Below are 14633 nucleotides of genomic sequence, written 5' to 3'. Positions count from 1 at the left end.
CACTTAGCATAATACCCTCCAGTTACATCCACGTAGTTGCAAATGGCAAGATTTCATTCTTTTTGATTGCCAAGTAATACTCTATCATACATATATATACCACATCTTCATTATCCATTTATCCATCGATGGACATTTGGGCTCTTTCCATACTTTGGCTATTGTTGATAGTGCTGCTATAAAACATGGGGACGCATGTGGTCCTTTTGAAATAGCACACCTGTATCCCTCAGATAAATGCCTAGTAGTGCAATTGCTGGGTCATAGGGTAGTTCTATTTTTGTTTTTTTGAGGAACCTCCATACTGTTTTCCAGAGTGGCTGCACCAGCTTGCATTCCTACACAGTATTTATCTTGATTTCACTGAACAGGTACAACAAACTAAAGTCACCAATTACTAATAAGAAGGACATATTTTTCTCACTTTAATCAATATCTGAGAAAAAAGGTTACTATTATTTCTACCTAAAGGCTTAGGGCCCCAAATTCACAAAGCATGTTGAGACTTAAAAGCTTCAAAGATTAACTTTTCTATAAAAACTTATTACTAGTTCTAGTTCTGCAACTTGGCAACCTCAGTTTAAGATGTTTAAATATAAATTATAAGTCTGACCTTTTATAAATGTTAAGTTTAGCCTACAAAGAATCAACCATTAAACCGACCAGGTATAAAAGAACAGAAATGGTAAAGTAATACTGAAGCAGTTACTATTCCAATAATATTGCAGATTTAAATTAAATCAATTCTAGAAGAACTAGTCAACAACTTTGAACAAGATAATTCACCCACACAGAGGGGAAAAAAAACACCTAAGATTAGCTTGTGACTCAGCCTGCATTGCTATGAGGGGAAGGTGGGGGAGCTGGCTATTAGGTCTGTTCTCTTCAGTCTCCTATCAGGACTAAATATGAAAACAAAACTATTTACTTGTCTTGAATAAGAAGTATAGAGGGAAAACATTCATATAGATGCTTCACCTTCAAGTAAAATATTACCTCTCTGAAACAAAGATAACTTTCTAAGTTCTGAAGCCATTCACATCTATATAAATATTTTAAATTTTTGCTGAAAACAAAATTAAAAGGTAAATGGGGAAAATGAGGAAAAACCACAAGTATAGTCAATATTTACAAACCTTTTTTTTTTAACGTTTATTTATTTTTGAAAGAGAGAGAGTGTGAGCAGGGGAGAGGCAGAGAGAGAGGGAATCACAGAATCTGAAGCAGGCTCCAGGCTCTGAGCTGTCAGCACAGAGCCTGACACGGGGCTCGAACCCACGAACTGTGAGATCATGACCTGAGCCGAAGTCGGACGTTTAGCCAACTGAGCCACCCAGGTGTTGCAAGTCAATATTTTTAATGTACAGAGAACTATTAAAGCAGATAAAGAAAACATTAAGACCTCAAAAAGACAGTTTTCCATCAACACCCAAAAAACAAATAATCCAGTGAAGAAATGGGCAAAAGACGTGAATAGACTTCTCCAAAGAAGACATCCAGATGGCCAACTGACACATGAAAAAATGCTCAACATTACTCATCATGAGGGAAATACAAATCAAAACCACAATGAGATACCACCTCACACCTGTCAGAATGGCTAACGTTAACAACTCAGGCAACAACAGATGTTGGCGAGGATGCGGAGAAAGAGGATCTCTTCTGCATTGCTGGTGGGAATGCAAACTGGTGCAGCCACCCTGGAAAGCATTATGGAGGTTCCTCAAACAAAAATAGAACTACCCTAAAACCCAGCAACTGCACTGCTAGGTATTTATGCAAGGGATACAGGTATGCTGTTTCGAAGGGACACATGTACCCCAATGTTTATAGCAGCGGTATCAACAATAGTCGAAGTATGGAAAGAGCCCAAATATCCATCAACGGATGAATGGATAAAGAAGATGTGGTAAGGCACACCTGGATGGCTCAGTCGGTTGAGCGTCCGACTTCAGCTCAGGTCGTGACCTCACAGTTGGTGAGTTGGACCCCTGTGTCGGGTTCCGTGATGACAGCTCAGAGCCTGCAGCCTGCTTAGGATTCTGTGACTCTCTCTCTGCACCCCCCCACTCACATTGTGTGTGTCTCTCTCTCAAAAATGAATAAACAAAACAAAAAAAAGATGTGGTATACATATACATACATAGTATATACATGTATGTATGTATATATATACATATTGTGTATATATGTATACATACACAGTATGTATGTATATACATACATACACAGTATATATATATATACATATATACACACACACACACACACACACACACACACAAAAAAAAAATGGAATATTACTCGGCAATCAAAAGGAATGAAATCTTGTCATTTGCAACTACGTGGATGGAACTAGAGGGTATTCTGCTAAGCAAAATTAGTCAGAGAAAGACAAATGTCATATGACTTCACTCATATGAGGACTTTAAGAGACAAAACAGATGAACATAAGGAAAGGGAAGCAAAAATAATATAAAAACAGTGAGGGGGACAAAACATAGAGAGACTATTAAACACAGAGAACAAACAGTGTTGCTGGAGGGGTTGTGGGAGGAGGGATGGACTAAATGGGTAAGGGCCATTAAGGAATCTACTCCTGAAATCACTGCTGCACCATGTGCTAACTTGGATGTAAATTATAAAAAATAAATATATTACAGAAAGTTAAAAAAAAAAAGAGTTTTCAAAAGGGGAAATGAAACTAATGAATGTCAATGTCACAAATAATCAAGGAAATGCAAATTAAGTTGTTTCTTCCAATAAACTTATTTTATTTATTTATTTATTTATTTATTTTTTAATGTTTATTTATTTCTGAGAGAGAGAGACACAGAATCCAAAGCAGGCTCCACGCTCTGAGCTGTCAGTACAGAGCCCGATGCAGGGCTCGAACTCACAAACCCACAAACCCCGAGATCATGACCTGAGCCGAAGCCGGAAGCCCAGCCGACTGAGCCACCCAGGCGCCCCCTAAACTTTTTTTTTTTTTTAAAGAAACATGGCTAATACTCGAGGCCAGCAAAGGTGAGGGGAATGAGTGCTGCAGACATAACTCATGGGGGTGCAAACTGGTATTGCTCTTCAGAAGGCACTTTGAGAACATACAGCAAGAACCCTACCAATGTTCATATCCAATAAACCAGTAATTTCACTTCTGGGAATCTGTCATAAGAAAACGATGATAAATGGGGTAAATGTGAAGATGTTCACTGCAATTATTAGTTATTATAGAAAAAAACCTGGAAATAACCTGAGTGCCCCACAGTGGGGCAAATCAAGTATTATGCTGCTACTTAAATCAAATTCATTGTGACCTGCAAATTATATCTCAATAAACTGATTGTTTTAAGTTTATTTATTTATTTTGAGAGACAGCAAGAGTGGAAGAGGGGCAGAGAGAGAGAATTCCAAGCAGGCTCTGTACTATGAGCTCAGAACCTGCTATGGGGCTTAAACTCATGAACTATGAGATCATGACCTGAGCTGAAATCAAGAGTGAAGACACTCAACCGACGGAGCCACCCAAGCACCCCTCAATAAACCTATTTTTAAAAACACAAGTTTGGCTAGACCATATGATAACCTGGAAACGGCTTACATTCTTATAATTAAAATTTATGATATAAATGTGTATCATTATGAAAATAATAGCAGCCAACAATCACTGCATACTTCCCAAATTCCAAGCCTGACACTCAGGTTTCTATGTGTTATCACTGACATCATCATTATCAGGGCCATCCTAGAAGGGTCTGAGGCTCAAGGCCACTCACCAATTATGGGGCTGGCCCCAGATAAATTATACTTTAAAGAAGGCCTTATTGTAAACATTTTCATAGGTCCCTTGAGAATGTTAAAAAAAAAAAAAAAAAGAATTTTGAAATTGAATTTTAATTATTTCAGAAAAGAGAGGTACAGTGCCCCTGACATGCCTCCTTCCCTCCAAGCATAGCCAAGGGCAGCAGTCCTGGCTGACCTAAGCAAAAGACAGGCTTGATTATTATTGTTACCATATAGAAAGAATTTATTATGAGATAGTCACACTAAACATACATTATCTCTTCATCCTCATAACAATGCTATGGATAAGTATTATTATTAAATCTCCACTTTTTTTAAGGAAGAGAAAACCAAGTCTTTTCGAAACTTACATTCACAAAGTTAGTAAAAAGCCAAGCTGGAACTAAAACTCCACTCAGCAAAAGCCATGTTATACTCAACTACCAGGCTGTATTATAAAACATGCACAATAATATATATCTAAAAACACACACAAAAAAAGACACGGTGGGTAGGAAACACCAAAATGTGGTTGTTATTGGTTGCTGGGCTTGGAATGACTTTTTATCCTACTTCTTTTTTTTCCCTATTCTACAAAGTTTCTTCAATCAGTACATATTATTTCCACAGTAAATATATGTTTAAGTTACATAATGAGAAATAATGTTAAGGTGAAAAAGTAAAAGAATTTGGAAAAATATTTTCACTAAATGGCAGGTTATATTGTTAATATAACTCAGAGACAAACAGTCAGTATACTTCAAAATTAAACTAGTAAATTTAGAGAAAAATGCCTCTTAACAAAACTAGAACAGAAACATAACGAATGCTGGAGAGAAAAGGAAGTGAGATCTAATCAAATGCACCAATAGCCAGAGAGAGGTGTAACTAGAACCCCAAGTCTTCAGGGTTTGCTCTTTCTCCTAAGGCTCTGACTTCTGGCAGAGGCTGCCAGTGGGCCTACCCCACCAGTTCACCAAACTTCCCAGGGCATTTCAAAATCTTACCAAGATTACATCAGGACCCTCCAACTTCCCCCATTACACTGGAAAAAAGGGGGAAGTCAGAAGAAAAACTGAGCCTTGTTTTATAGAAGAGATCTAGAAGGAAGATTCAAATACTCTGAACACCAGAAAAGGTACACTGGGGTGAAAGAGTTATTTATTTTATCAGGCTTTCCCAGAGGCAAGGTTAATAATCCTGTAAGTAACTTGCTGTTCCCAGAATGGGAAACTTCCAAGCCTGTTTTCATTCAATTTGTCTCTGGGCCCCTCCCTCTCTTTCCCCCCTTTCTCACTGAAAGCCCAGTTCCAATGCTACTTTCTCCATGTAAGTTTCTCTATTTTATATACTTGGAAGGTTGATTCCCTTCCTGATATCAACAACATCACCATAAGCACCTTTACTCCAAATTGACAAATATTTACCAAGTCATCAGATGTATAGCACTTGGATAAGATGTATAACAGCAGGGAATAGAGGTGCCTGGGTGGCTCAGTCAGTTAAGCCCCCAATTCTTGATTTTGGCTCAGGTCATGATCTCCCGGCCACAAGACTGAGCCCCACATCAGGCTCTGTGCAGAGTGTGGAGCCTGCTTGGGATCCTCTCTTTCCCTCTCTCTCTCTGCCCCTCCCCTACACGTACATGTGCACTCTCTCAAAATAATTAAATAAACGTTAAAAAAAAAAAAAAAAAAAAGAGCGGGGTATACACAAAAGGAAAAGGCCAAAACTTAGAATTTCATATAGGTACTAAAGAAAGGACAAAAGATGAGCACCTAACTTTGCTTTAGGGAACCAGAAAATTGTTAGATGAGTAATCTCAGAGGAAATGACTCCTCAACTGAGTAATGTGAACTAATCAATAGGTATTACCCAGTAGGCTAGAAAAAGAGATTTTTTACGAATTAGGAACAGAAACAGGCAAAGACACACAGGGAAAAAAGCTGAGAATTAAAAGACAATGTCATAGGACTTCATACATGAAGCTAATAATAGCACCTACCCCACAGGAATGCTGTAAAAATTAAATAAGGGAGTAAATATAATGAAATTAGAATAGTGTTATATATGAGAAGTCCTATATAAACGTTAGCTATTATCGTTGATAAAAATCCATAAACAAAACTAAGAAAGAAACTTGGAAAAAAAAACTATACTTATATAGCAAAGAGTTACTATTCTTAAAATATAAAGAATCCTTAAAATAACCGAGATGAAAATGCCAAAGAAGTGAGAAAGAGCAGAGGTAAATATTTCTAAAAGTAAAATCTTTAAAAATATGCCTTCAAAAATAGAGAAAGAAAAACAAGGTGGTCTTTATCAAATTAGGAGATTAAAAAAAAGAAGTCAATGTTTCTGACAATATGGGAAACAGGACCAGTTTCACTGGTAGGAGAACACTTCGGTACTGACAAGTTTTTCTAGAAGACAACTTGGCAATGCTTTTACATGGGCCATAGGAAGTGTCCATACCTTTTGATCCATGACTACGACTACTACAACTACTAGCAATTTATTCTAAGGAAATAATCATAGATGTGAACACAGATATGGTTACAAAGATGTTAACTGTGGCACAATTTAAAAATATAGGGTTGCCTGACTGGCTCAGTCAGTAGAGCCTGCAACTCTGTTTTGTTTTGTTTTTTAAGTTTATTTATTTTTGAGAGAGAAAGAGAGAGAGAAAGCATGAGTGGGGGGAGGGGCGGAGAGAGAGGAGCAAGAGAGATCCTAAGCAGGCTCTGTACCGTCAGCTCAGAGTCCCATGCAAGGCCAAACCCACAAACTGTGGGATCAGGACCTGAGCTGAAGTCGGATGCTCAACCAACTGAGCCACCCAGGCACCCACCCCACCTTTTTTTTTTTTAATGTTTAAGAGAGAGAGCATGAGCAGGGGAGGGGCAGAGAGAGGGGGAAACACAGAATCTGAAGCAGGCTCCAGGCTCTGAGCTGCTAGCACAGAGCCCAAAGCAGGGCTCCAACTCACAAGCCATGAGATCATGACCTGAGCCGAAGTCTGATGCTCAACTGACTAAGCCACCCAGGCACCTCCCCCGCCTTTTTTTATGGGGAGCCTGCAACTCTCGATCTCAGGGTCATGAGTTTAAGCCCCACAATGGGTATGGAGCCTACTTAAGTAAATTTTTACAAACAAGTAATAAAACTTAAATTTAAAAAATACAAACTACTTTAAAGTTACAGAACCAATATGAGAGGATAATATGAGCACATTAGCTGTGAGATCTTGGTAAAATTACTAAACCTGTCCTTGTTCAATCTTCTCAACTGCAAAATAAGTAATAATAGAATAGCTTTTATGGAGAGGCTGAAGACTAAGTGAATAAAAAAATACATCAAGTGTCTCAAAAGTAACTAGAAAACAGTAAATGCTCAGTAAATGTCAGACATTGTTAACATTCTATAGTAGCAAAGCAGTATTATTTAGCCAAGAAAATTATGCTGTAGATAAGTATGCAATAAAATAGAACTATTTTTTGATAAATGTTAGCGAAAAAGCAGGTAACACACCACAGTATATAATTCCATTTTTTGCAAAGACAAATTTCTAGAAGGATATCTACCAAAGTACTAAGAGAGACCATTTCTCTGGGTAATATGATTCTCAGTGACTATTTTCTTCTTTCAATTTCTCCTGTTGCTTTCGTATTTTCCAAAAGAACATATATTACTCATCACAATAAAAATGGTATAAACAGAAAGCCTATAGGGTTTAAAAACAAACACAATATAGTGCTTTTAGGAAAAGTAAAATTAAGGTATCTATTCCAAACCATTTGATAAATCTCTGCTCTAGTCATGTTGTACCTGAGGTTTGTTTGTCTGCCTTTAAGTTATTAGAACATAGAAATATTCAGGGATCTGCTGGGTGCAAACCCAATAGTTATATTAAAATGACAGGGGTACCTAGGTGGCTCAGTTGGTTAAGCGTTCAACTTCAGCTCAGGTCATGATGTCGCAGTCCGTGGGTTCAAGCCCTGTGACGAGGTTTGTGCTGACAGCTCAGAGCCTGGAGCCTGCTTGGGATTCTGTGTCTCCCTCTCTTTCTGCCCCTCCCCCACTCATTTCTCCATCTCTCAAAAATAAACGTTAAAAAAGCCTTAAATAATAATTTTTGCTAAATACAATACGTGAAATATAAGTTAACACATAAAGCACAAACAATAATCTTTTCCCAGGTCTTTCATTTTTTAATAATAACCTTGAAAAAGGCAAATTTACTTCTCTCAATTACCCCCCACCCAACTACCTACACATTCCCTACTCCCATTTCCTGCCTTACTTTTTCTCCACAGCACCTGGCAAATTCTAACTTCTAGACAGTTGATTGTCTCTCCTCTTTCTTCTTGAATATAAGCAGCATAAGGGCAGGGATTTTTGTATATTCTGTCAACTGCTTACATGCTCAATGCTTGAGGCAGTTCCTGGCCTGTACGCACACAATATTTGTTAGAGGAATTTGGTACCATGAATGAGCAGTAACTTCTGTTGGGTTTAATTTTTAGAATGAAAGATGGTTGTTAAGAACAAAGAAAAAGTTAAAGCAGATGACAGAAAACAGAGGGAAAAGGCATTTTTCCCCCTACCGAAGCCCCCAGAAAGACAAAGATGAGGTAAAGTCAACCTAATGTAGAAAGTGGTAACAAAGATGTATTTAAGAGGGAGCTACAGCATGTACTTTATCAAGATGAGATTACCACCATGCTACAAAGACTATAAACCCAGGTACGGGAGAGTAACGTTCAAAAAAAGGTTGGGGTTATCTGTATCTAGTCTAAACGGCTCTTAACATCTCAATCATACAAGTGATTCTGTTCTCTAGATCCTGAAGGAGCCAAAAACTCCAAGTCAGAATCACAGAATGAGGACCACACATTAGAAGGAAGGAGAGGTGGACAGGGAAAGCCTTCCAATACAGGCTGTCTCTGCAGCAGGACAACATCAATTCATAAGCATTTCACTGGAACATTAGCAGAGGAGAAGCCTAAAATGCTCACAGTGAAAGAAGGTTAAGTGGAAATTAAACCATGACTTCTCTTTTACCATTCAGGTTTTCAGGACTTACCACAAAGTTAGAAAATGCGTGTTACACGTGCATCTCAGTCCACATCATTCTCTGCAAATTTCATGAGTCTTGAATTTCTCACTTATACTTACCAAAATGTATTTCATGTCCACCAAAAAGTAAAATCACCAAACGCTACACATGTGAAATTCATGCCAATGTGTTTAAGCAAAAAGAAAATGATAAAGCAGCAGTTAACAGTGTCCTCCTGTCAGAGAAAACCCTGCTAGGGTTTATCTACATGGACTCTATAGTTTGCCACTGCCCACCATTCTTTTTTATTATTATTTTTATTTTTAATGTTTTATTTATTTTTTGAGAGACAGAGAGCATGAGTGGGAGAGGGGTAGAGAGAGGGAGACACAGAAAGCAGGTTCCGAGCTGTCAGCACAGAGCCTGACGTGGGGCTTGAACCCACAAACCATTGAGATCATAACCTGAGCCAAAGTCGGACGCTTAACCTATGGAGCCACAAAGGCACCCCAACTGCCCACCATTCTTGACTATTCTTTCCCATTGTCAACCTCATACTAGTCAAGCGCTCCTCACGCTGAAAAGCCTAAGTTGTTTAACCACCTGGATTCAAAGACTTGGAAGTGATAATCCAAAGCAGCAGTCTCTTTTGCAGATACAGACACTTTCCTCCTTCAGGCTACATCCCACCACCCCTAATTTAAGGGGGGCGGGGGAGGCAGATTCTTTAGGGGGAGATGAGATTGTGGGTCAGTTCTTCTGTTTTCCAGACTTCTTACATGGATTGTTTTGATGATAAGATTAAAAATTAAGGTGCCAAAAAGGGTATTTCTTTTCCAGTCATTTAGGTAAAAAGACCAAAAAAGAAACAAAAAAAGGATTAAGCTAGTTTGAAATTTCTCACTGAAGCTAGTTGGAATAATGGTAATGTTTATTGAGCACCCATACTAATTAGTCACTGTGCTAAATACTTTCTATTACATACAATACCACTATGAGACAGGTACGTTTTGTAAATGAGAAACAGAAGCTTAGAGAATTAAAATCAGTTGCTCAAGACCATACAGGTATTTCATGTTGGAGTTAGGAGCAGGTTTCATCTTGAAAGCCTGTATCTTATCTACTATAGTTAAAATGAAAATAAATGAAATTTTTATTAACCACATATACTTTTTCTAAAATGAATATGCATTAGTGAAGAAACTAATCTAGAAAACATAGAAGAGTTGCTTAAATCAAACAAGTTAAATGTCTACTGTCTGGTAATAGATCTCCTAAATGTCTCCCATAACTACTGCTGAATAGCTTCCCAAGTAACTAAATCATTCAGTGTCCTGATATAGCTGTGAAATGATTTTTCAAGTGACTCTCTTAAAATAATACTATTTGCAAATGAAATATGCTGCCCTCTTACAGTTGTATAAATACCTTATTTCGTGATGTATTCACTGCCCTATTTCTGCTCAGTTTCCTCCTCTCCTCCCCCACTTCCTCTCTGCCTTAAGATCCTTTGAAACCAGTTCAGTTCCCCCTTTTCAAAGAATACCTACAAATATGCACCATCTACATCTACCCAACAGGACTCTAACATCAGTGACTATGTTCAATAGTTACAGGAGGATACAAAGCAAAAAATGAACTCAAGAAAAAAACAACAGCATTTCTGATGCACCTTCATCTTTAGATCTACTCGTTTACAGATTCTAAACATTCTTATTTTCCTACTTCACACGTGGAATCCTGACTTTAACAACTAATACGCCAAAAAAAAAAAAAAGCCTGCCTTTTCTTAGTCTTTCTTTAAAAACCGTTGTTCCACAAATTTTCCCATAAATAAGGTATTGAAAAGATCAGCATACCAAAAAAAAAAAAAAAACAAACCAAAAACCAATGCACTGTTATAAATATACCACATTTTTAGTAATACAAGTTTTAGTGATATAATTTAGTAACATAATTAGTTTATTCTGAATCATTTCTGGAACTTGTTCACAAATTGCTTTACAAGTAAATATAGTACATACAAATGCTAGTTACTTACCAGTGGATTAACATGTACTTTCATTCATTTACTCAACAAATATTTACTGAGTGCCCAAATGATTTTTTTTTTTTAATTTCTGAATCAAGAGGAGTGATAAAGGCACAGGGGCTGAAGTTAAAAGGTCTTGGTTTGAAACCTGGCTCTTGTACTTACTAGCTCAGAGACTAAGGGTGGTCAGTTAACCTCCAGGTTAGCATTTCACCTATCTACTTGATAGGAGAAAAAGTAACTACTCATAGGATCTTTGTTGATTATGCTTTAACTGATTATGCAAAACAGCACAGGACCTGGCAGTAATAAGTGTTCAATTAATGATAACCGCAGTAAATATATTTTAATACTGAGGAAAGTAGTTGGAGATGACCAATAAATGTTCTTTTTGTCTTTCTAGAAAGATGGAAATTTGTGAAACTTGATATTAAAGACACATTAAAAATAGAAATCCTAAGGTTATGGAAAAAAACTTCCACTTTAAAAAAAAAAAAAAAAAAGATGTGTTAAGTATGTAGGATGAAATAACAACAACAACAACAAAAATTAAGGTATGAAAGAAAAAGAGATGGATAAAGAAAATCCTGAAAGCTCCTGTGTGGGTGATAGGTGTATAGAGGTTCCTTATACTACTCTATTTTTGCAAAAATGCAATTTTTTATAACTATAATTGCAATCCCAGAACATGCCTAACACATTTCCTCATATTCAGAAGAGACTAGGATTTTAGCCTTGAGATCTGTTGAACTAATAATAGTACCTCCCTGCTCAATAATTCAGTACAGGTCAAGTTTTGTCAGACAATTCTACCTTTCACTATAAAGGTGAGTGGAGGGAAAAAATGTATTAAAGCATTAAAAAATGCAAGCTCTTCTGCTGCTCATTAATATTACAATAGCAATAATGCACATTTTCCCATGCCTTCCAAAAATACAAAATTGCTTGTTCTTAAATTAAGCTTTTAAAAACAACTTGCACCTTCTACACTTTTGAAATTACAAGGGATATATGTCAATCATATTTCAATAAAGCTGGACAGGAGAGAGATATTACTAGAGAATCATAGGCACAGCCAAAGAAACCTAAAGGTATGCAGAACAGAGTTGCTACTATCTTTAAAATTTGAGGGATATTATTATCAATTCATGTAAAGGTTTTAGGTGATGTTTATAGACTGAGTTTAGGTTTTATCGCTGATTAACAATATAGCAAACAAGCAGAGGGAAAGAGGCAATTTTCTTAAGAGGCTTAAGAAGCTTAACCTACAGAGTCTATGCCACCTAAATTAAGCTGACTAAAACAACACAAAATTTCAAGTCACACTTCGCCTATCTCTGGGTAAGCAAGTAAACACTAGTAAAAAACAAACTAGAGCATTTAAGAAAGCAATCATGTTTGTGTAACCCTTAATTCCTAAAATAAACTGGTTGGCTCTATCAAACATATTCCTAATTCATAATTAATTCAAGTCTCAAATGAAGCATACTTGCCATCGGCAATCATTCAACGACAAAGCGCATGATTAATCACCCAAATACAGCATCTTTTTAAAGAATGCAAAGCCATCTGTAGTTTCCGCCTGGGTTTACACATTCACTAAGCACAGGCAGGCATCTTTAAAAACAACAACAACAACAACAACAACACAACAACAATAATTAGGAATAAACTACGATGGCCTGAGAGATTACATCTCTCCGCGCTTTTGTATACCCTGGAAATCAATAACGCTAAAGTCAAATTGTAACATTCCCCAACTTTGGTTTAACGCGAGCGGTGGACGCCGAGCATCCGCCCACTGGCCTCTCGTGACTCGGACTACTTTGACGCACCGGGATGCGGCTCACCTGACATTCCGAACCAGCCATTACCAAGAAAAGCCAATTCTGCGGGGGGGGAGAGGGAGGGGTGCTCCCTTAGGGTGCCCCTAAGGGCCCCCTTCTGCCGGCACCCTGAAAGCGAGGGGCCACGCCACCCCCGGCCCTGAGCGGCGTCCGCACCTGCCAGGAGAGGCTGGGGGCCGGGGTTCGGCCGCATGGGAAGGGGCGGCCCAGCCCCGGCCCCTCGGCGTCCGCCCTGGCCCCGCCGCTGGGGCAGGAACCGGGGCCGGAGGTTTCCGCCCGGCGCCGCCAAGCCCGCCAGGGGCCTAGCTCGGGCTCCCAAGGGCCCGTCCGCGGCGGCGGGGGCGCGCAGCCGCCTTCCAGCCCGGCCCGCCGAGCCTCCCCGCGGCGAGCGCGGTGGCGCCCGCACCTGCCCCGCGCCTGCCGCAGCCCCGGCCAGTCGCTTCACCCACCTGGCGCCCCCGCCGCGCCTCCCGTACGTCACAGCGCGACCCCGTGCCCCTCGGCACCCGCAGCGCGGGAGCGAGCGGACGCCGGGAGACCCTGCTCGGCAGTCGCCGCCGCCGCCCGGTTCGTCGCCAGGCCGCCGACAGCGAACCTGTTGCGCAGCGTGTCACGGCCGCTCGGGCTTCGCGGCGCCGCCTCAGCCCCACAACAACATGGCGGCCGCGGCCTCCGCAGGAAGCCGGGGGGCGGGGAGGTAGGCGACGGGCCGGGTGGCTGACGGCCCGCCCGCCAGTCCGCGGCCGGCACCGACTCCCCCACCGTCGGGAACCCGAAGTTGGCCCGGGCGCGGCTCCTCACCCCCAGGAGTCCCGGGGCACCGAACCCCGCGGGCCTGGTGCCAGAGTTCCGCTCTCCCCTCGGGGAGGCCCCGAAGCCCCGGGACCCGGCAGCCCTTCCTGGAGCAGCGACGGCCCACCTGGCTCCTCCTCCCCGAGGTGACATGTTGAGGTTGGGTGGTGCGTTTCCTGCCTCTGCAGAACCCCCAGGGTTTCAGGGAAGGCCTAGCCGAGTCTGACACATGCCTGTTGCACCCCACATGGGGTGCTCTCCGGCGTCTTCTCCTTCTCTCGGGTTAATGCGCTGATCTGAGCTGGGATTCTCCTAGAATGGGAATCTGGGGCAGGAGAAGGAGGCTGTTCCTGTGCTTGTTTATGGGTCTGTTACAGCCAGCAGAAGAACTGACCATACCCAATGGTCATCCATTCAGCATTCCTCACTTCTCTGTAACACATGACAAAGGCCGACAAGGTAGGGACCTCCCCACCTGCCTCCACTTGGGAGAGCAACTACCCCATATACTCTCATGCGCAGTAAGAAGACGTTCATCTCTGCCCAAATTCCACTACCTGCAGGTCTGAACATTCTTCCCCACGCTATAGTTGCCTGACAACTGAAGATCAGAGTATCACCTTTTTCTCAACCCTTCTGGTCCCTGGTCTCCCCACAAAACACCAGACTTCAAGTTACTACCATATACCTTTGCCCTTAACACAGCATTCTTTCAAGAGAAAGGGTTTCTGTTAGCTGGGATTAGAGGAGGAGTCACTGTTCCTATGGGTGTAACAAAATGGGGTTACAAGACCCAATAATTCTCTTGGCTTTTTGAGGCAGAGTGGGGCTGGTCCCAGGTACAAAACTCATTCTCCCCCCCCCCCCCCCCCCCCGGCCCCAGGACTTAAGCAGATAAAGGAGAAATTTGTGCAGATCAAATGATCCCATGGCTTCATTACTTACCTGTTAGGGCAGGTGAAGATGGCAAGGCTGGCCTGAGAGGGATGGCTCCAAAGCTTAGGCCTATCTGGCCAACCAACCCATGTGAGGGACTTAGCAAACATCAGTGATGATAAACAGGCTTTTCCCGCTCTCACACTCGGTGTTTTTCCTAACTCTTCGGATTAGGACCTGACCA

General features: G+C 40.8%; 2 protein-coding genes across 20 annotated transcripts in view; one reads left to right on the top strand and one right to left on the bottom strand.

Annotated features, from left to right (window-relative positions):
* Positions 1-14519, bottom strand: part of ITSN2 (intersectin 2) — a 146451-nt gene extending 131932 nt beyond the window's left edge. For 12 of the 19 annotated variants that reach the window (XR_006703745.1, XM_045447556.1, XM_045447563.1 and 9 more), the window contains exon 1: positions 13171-13272. The gene's annotated coding sequence lies outside the window, so the exon portion shown is untranslated. The other 7 variants (XM_045447557.1, XM_045447565.1, XM_045447567.1 and 4 more) reach the window with 6 other exon arrangements.
* Positions 9837-14633, top strand: part of LOC123581434 (translation initiation factor IF-2-like) — a 43420-nt gene continuing 38623 nt past the window's right edge. The window contains exons 1-2 of the mRNA XM_045447492.1: positions 9837-9845; positions 13028-13659. Of these exons, the coding sequence (XP_045303448.1) occupies positions 9837-9845; positions 13028-13659 (641 nt within the window). The remainder of the gene's footprint in view (positions 9846-13027; positions 13660-14633) is intronic.

This window comes from Leopardus geoffroyi, chromosome A3 (genome assembly GCF_018350155.1).
Source record: "Leopardus geoffroyi isolate Oge1 chromosome A3, O.geoffroyi_Oge1_pat1.0, whole genome shotgun sequence".
Classification (NCBI taxonomy): Eukaryota; Metazoa; Chordata; class Mammalia; order Carnivora; family Felidae; genus Leopardus; species Leopardus geoffroyi.
Note: the sequence above shows the minus strand (reverse complement) of the source record. Positions and strands in the feature narration are given on the sequence as shown.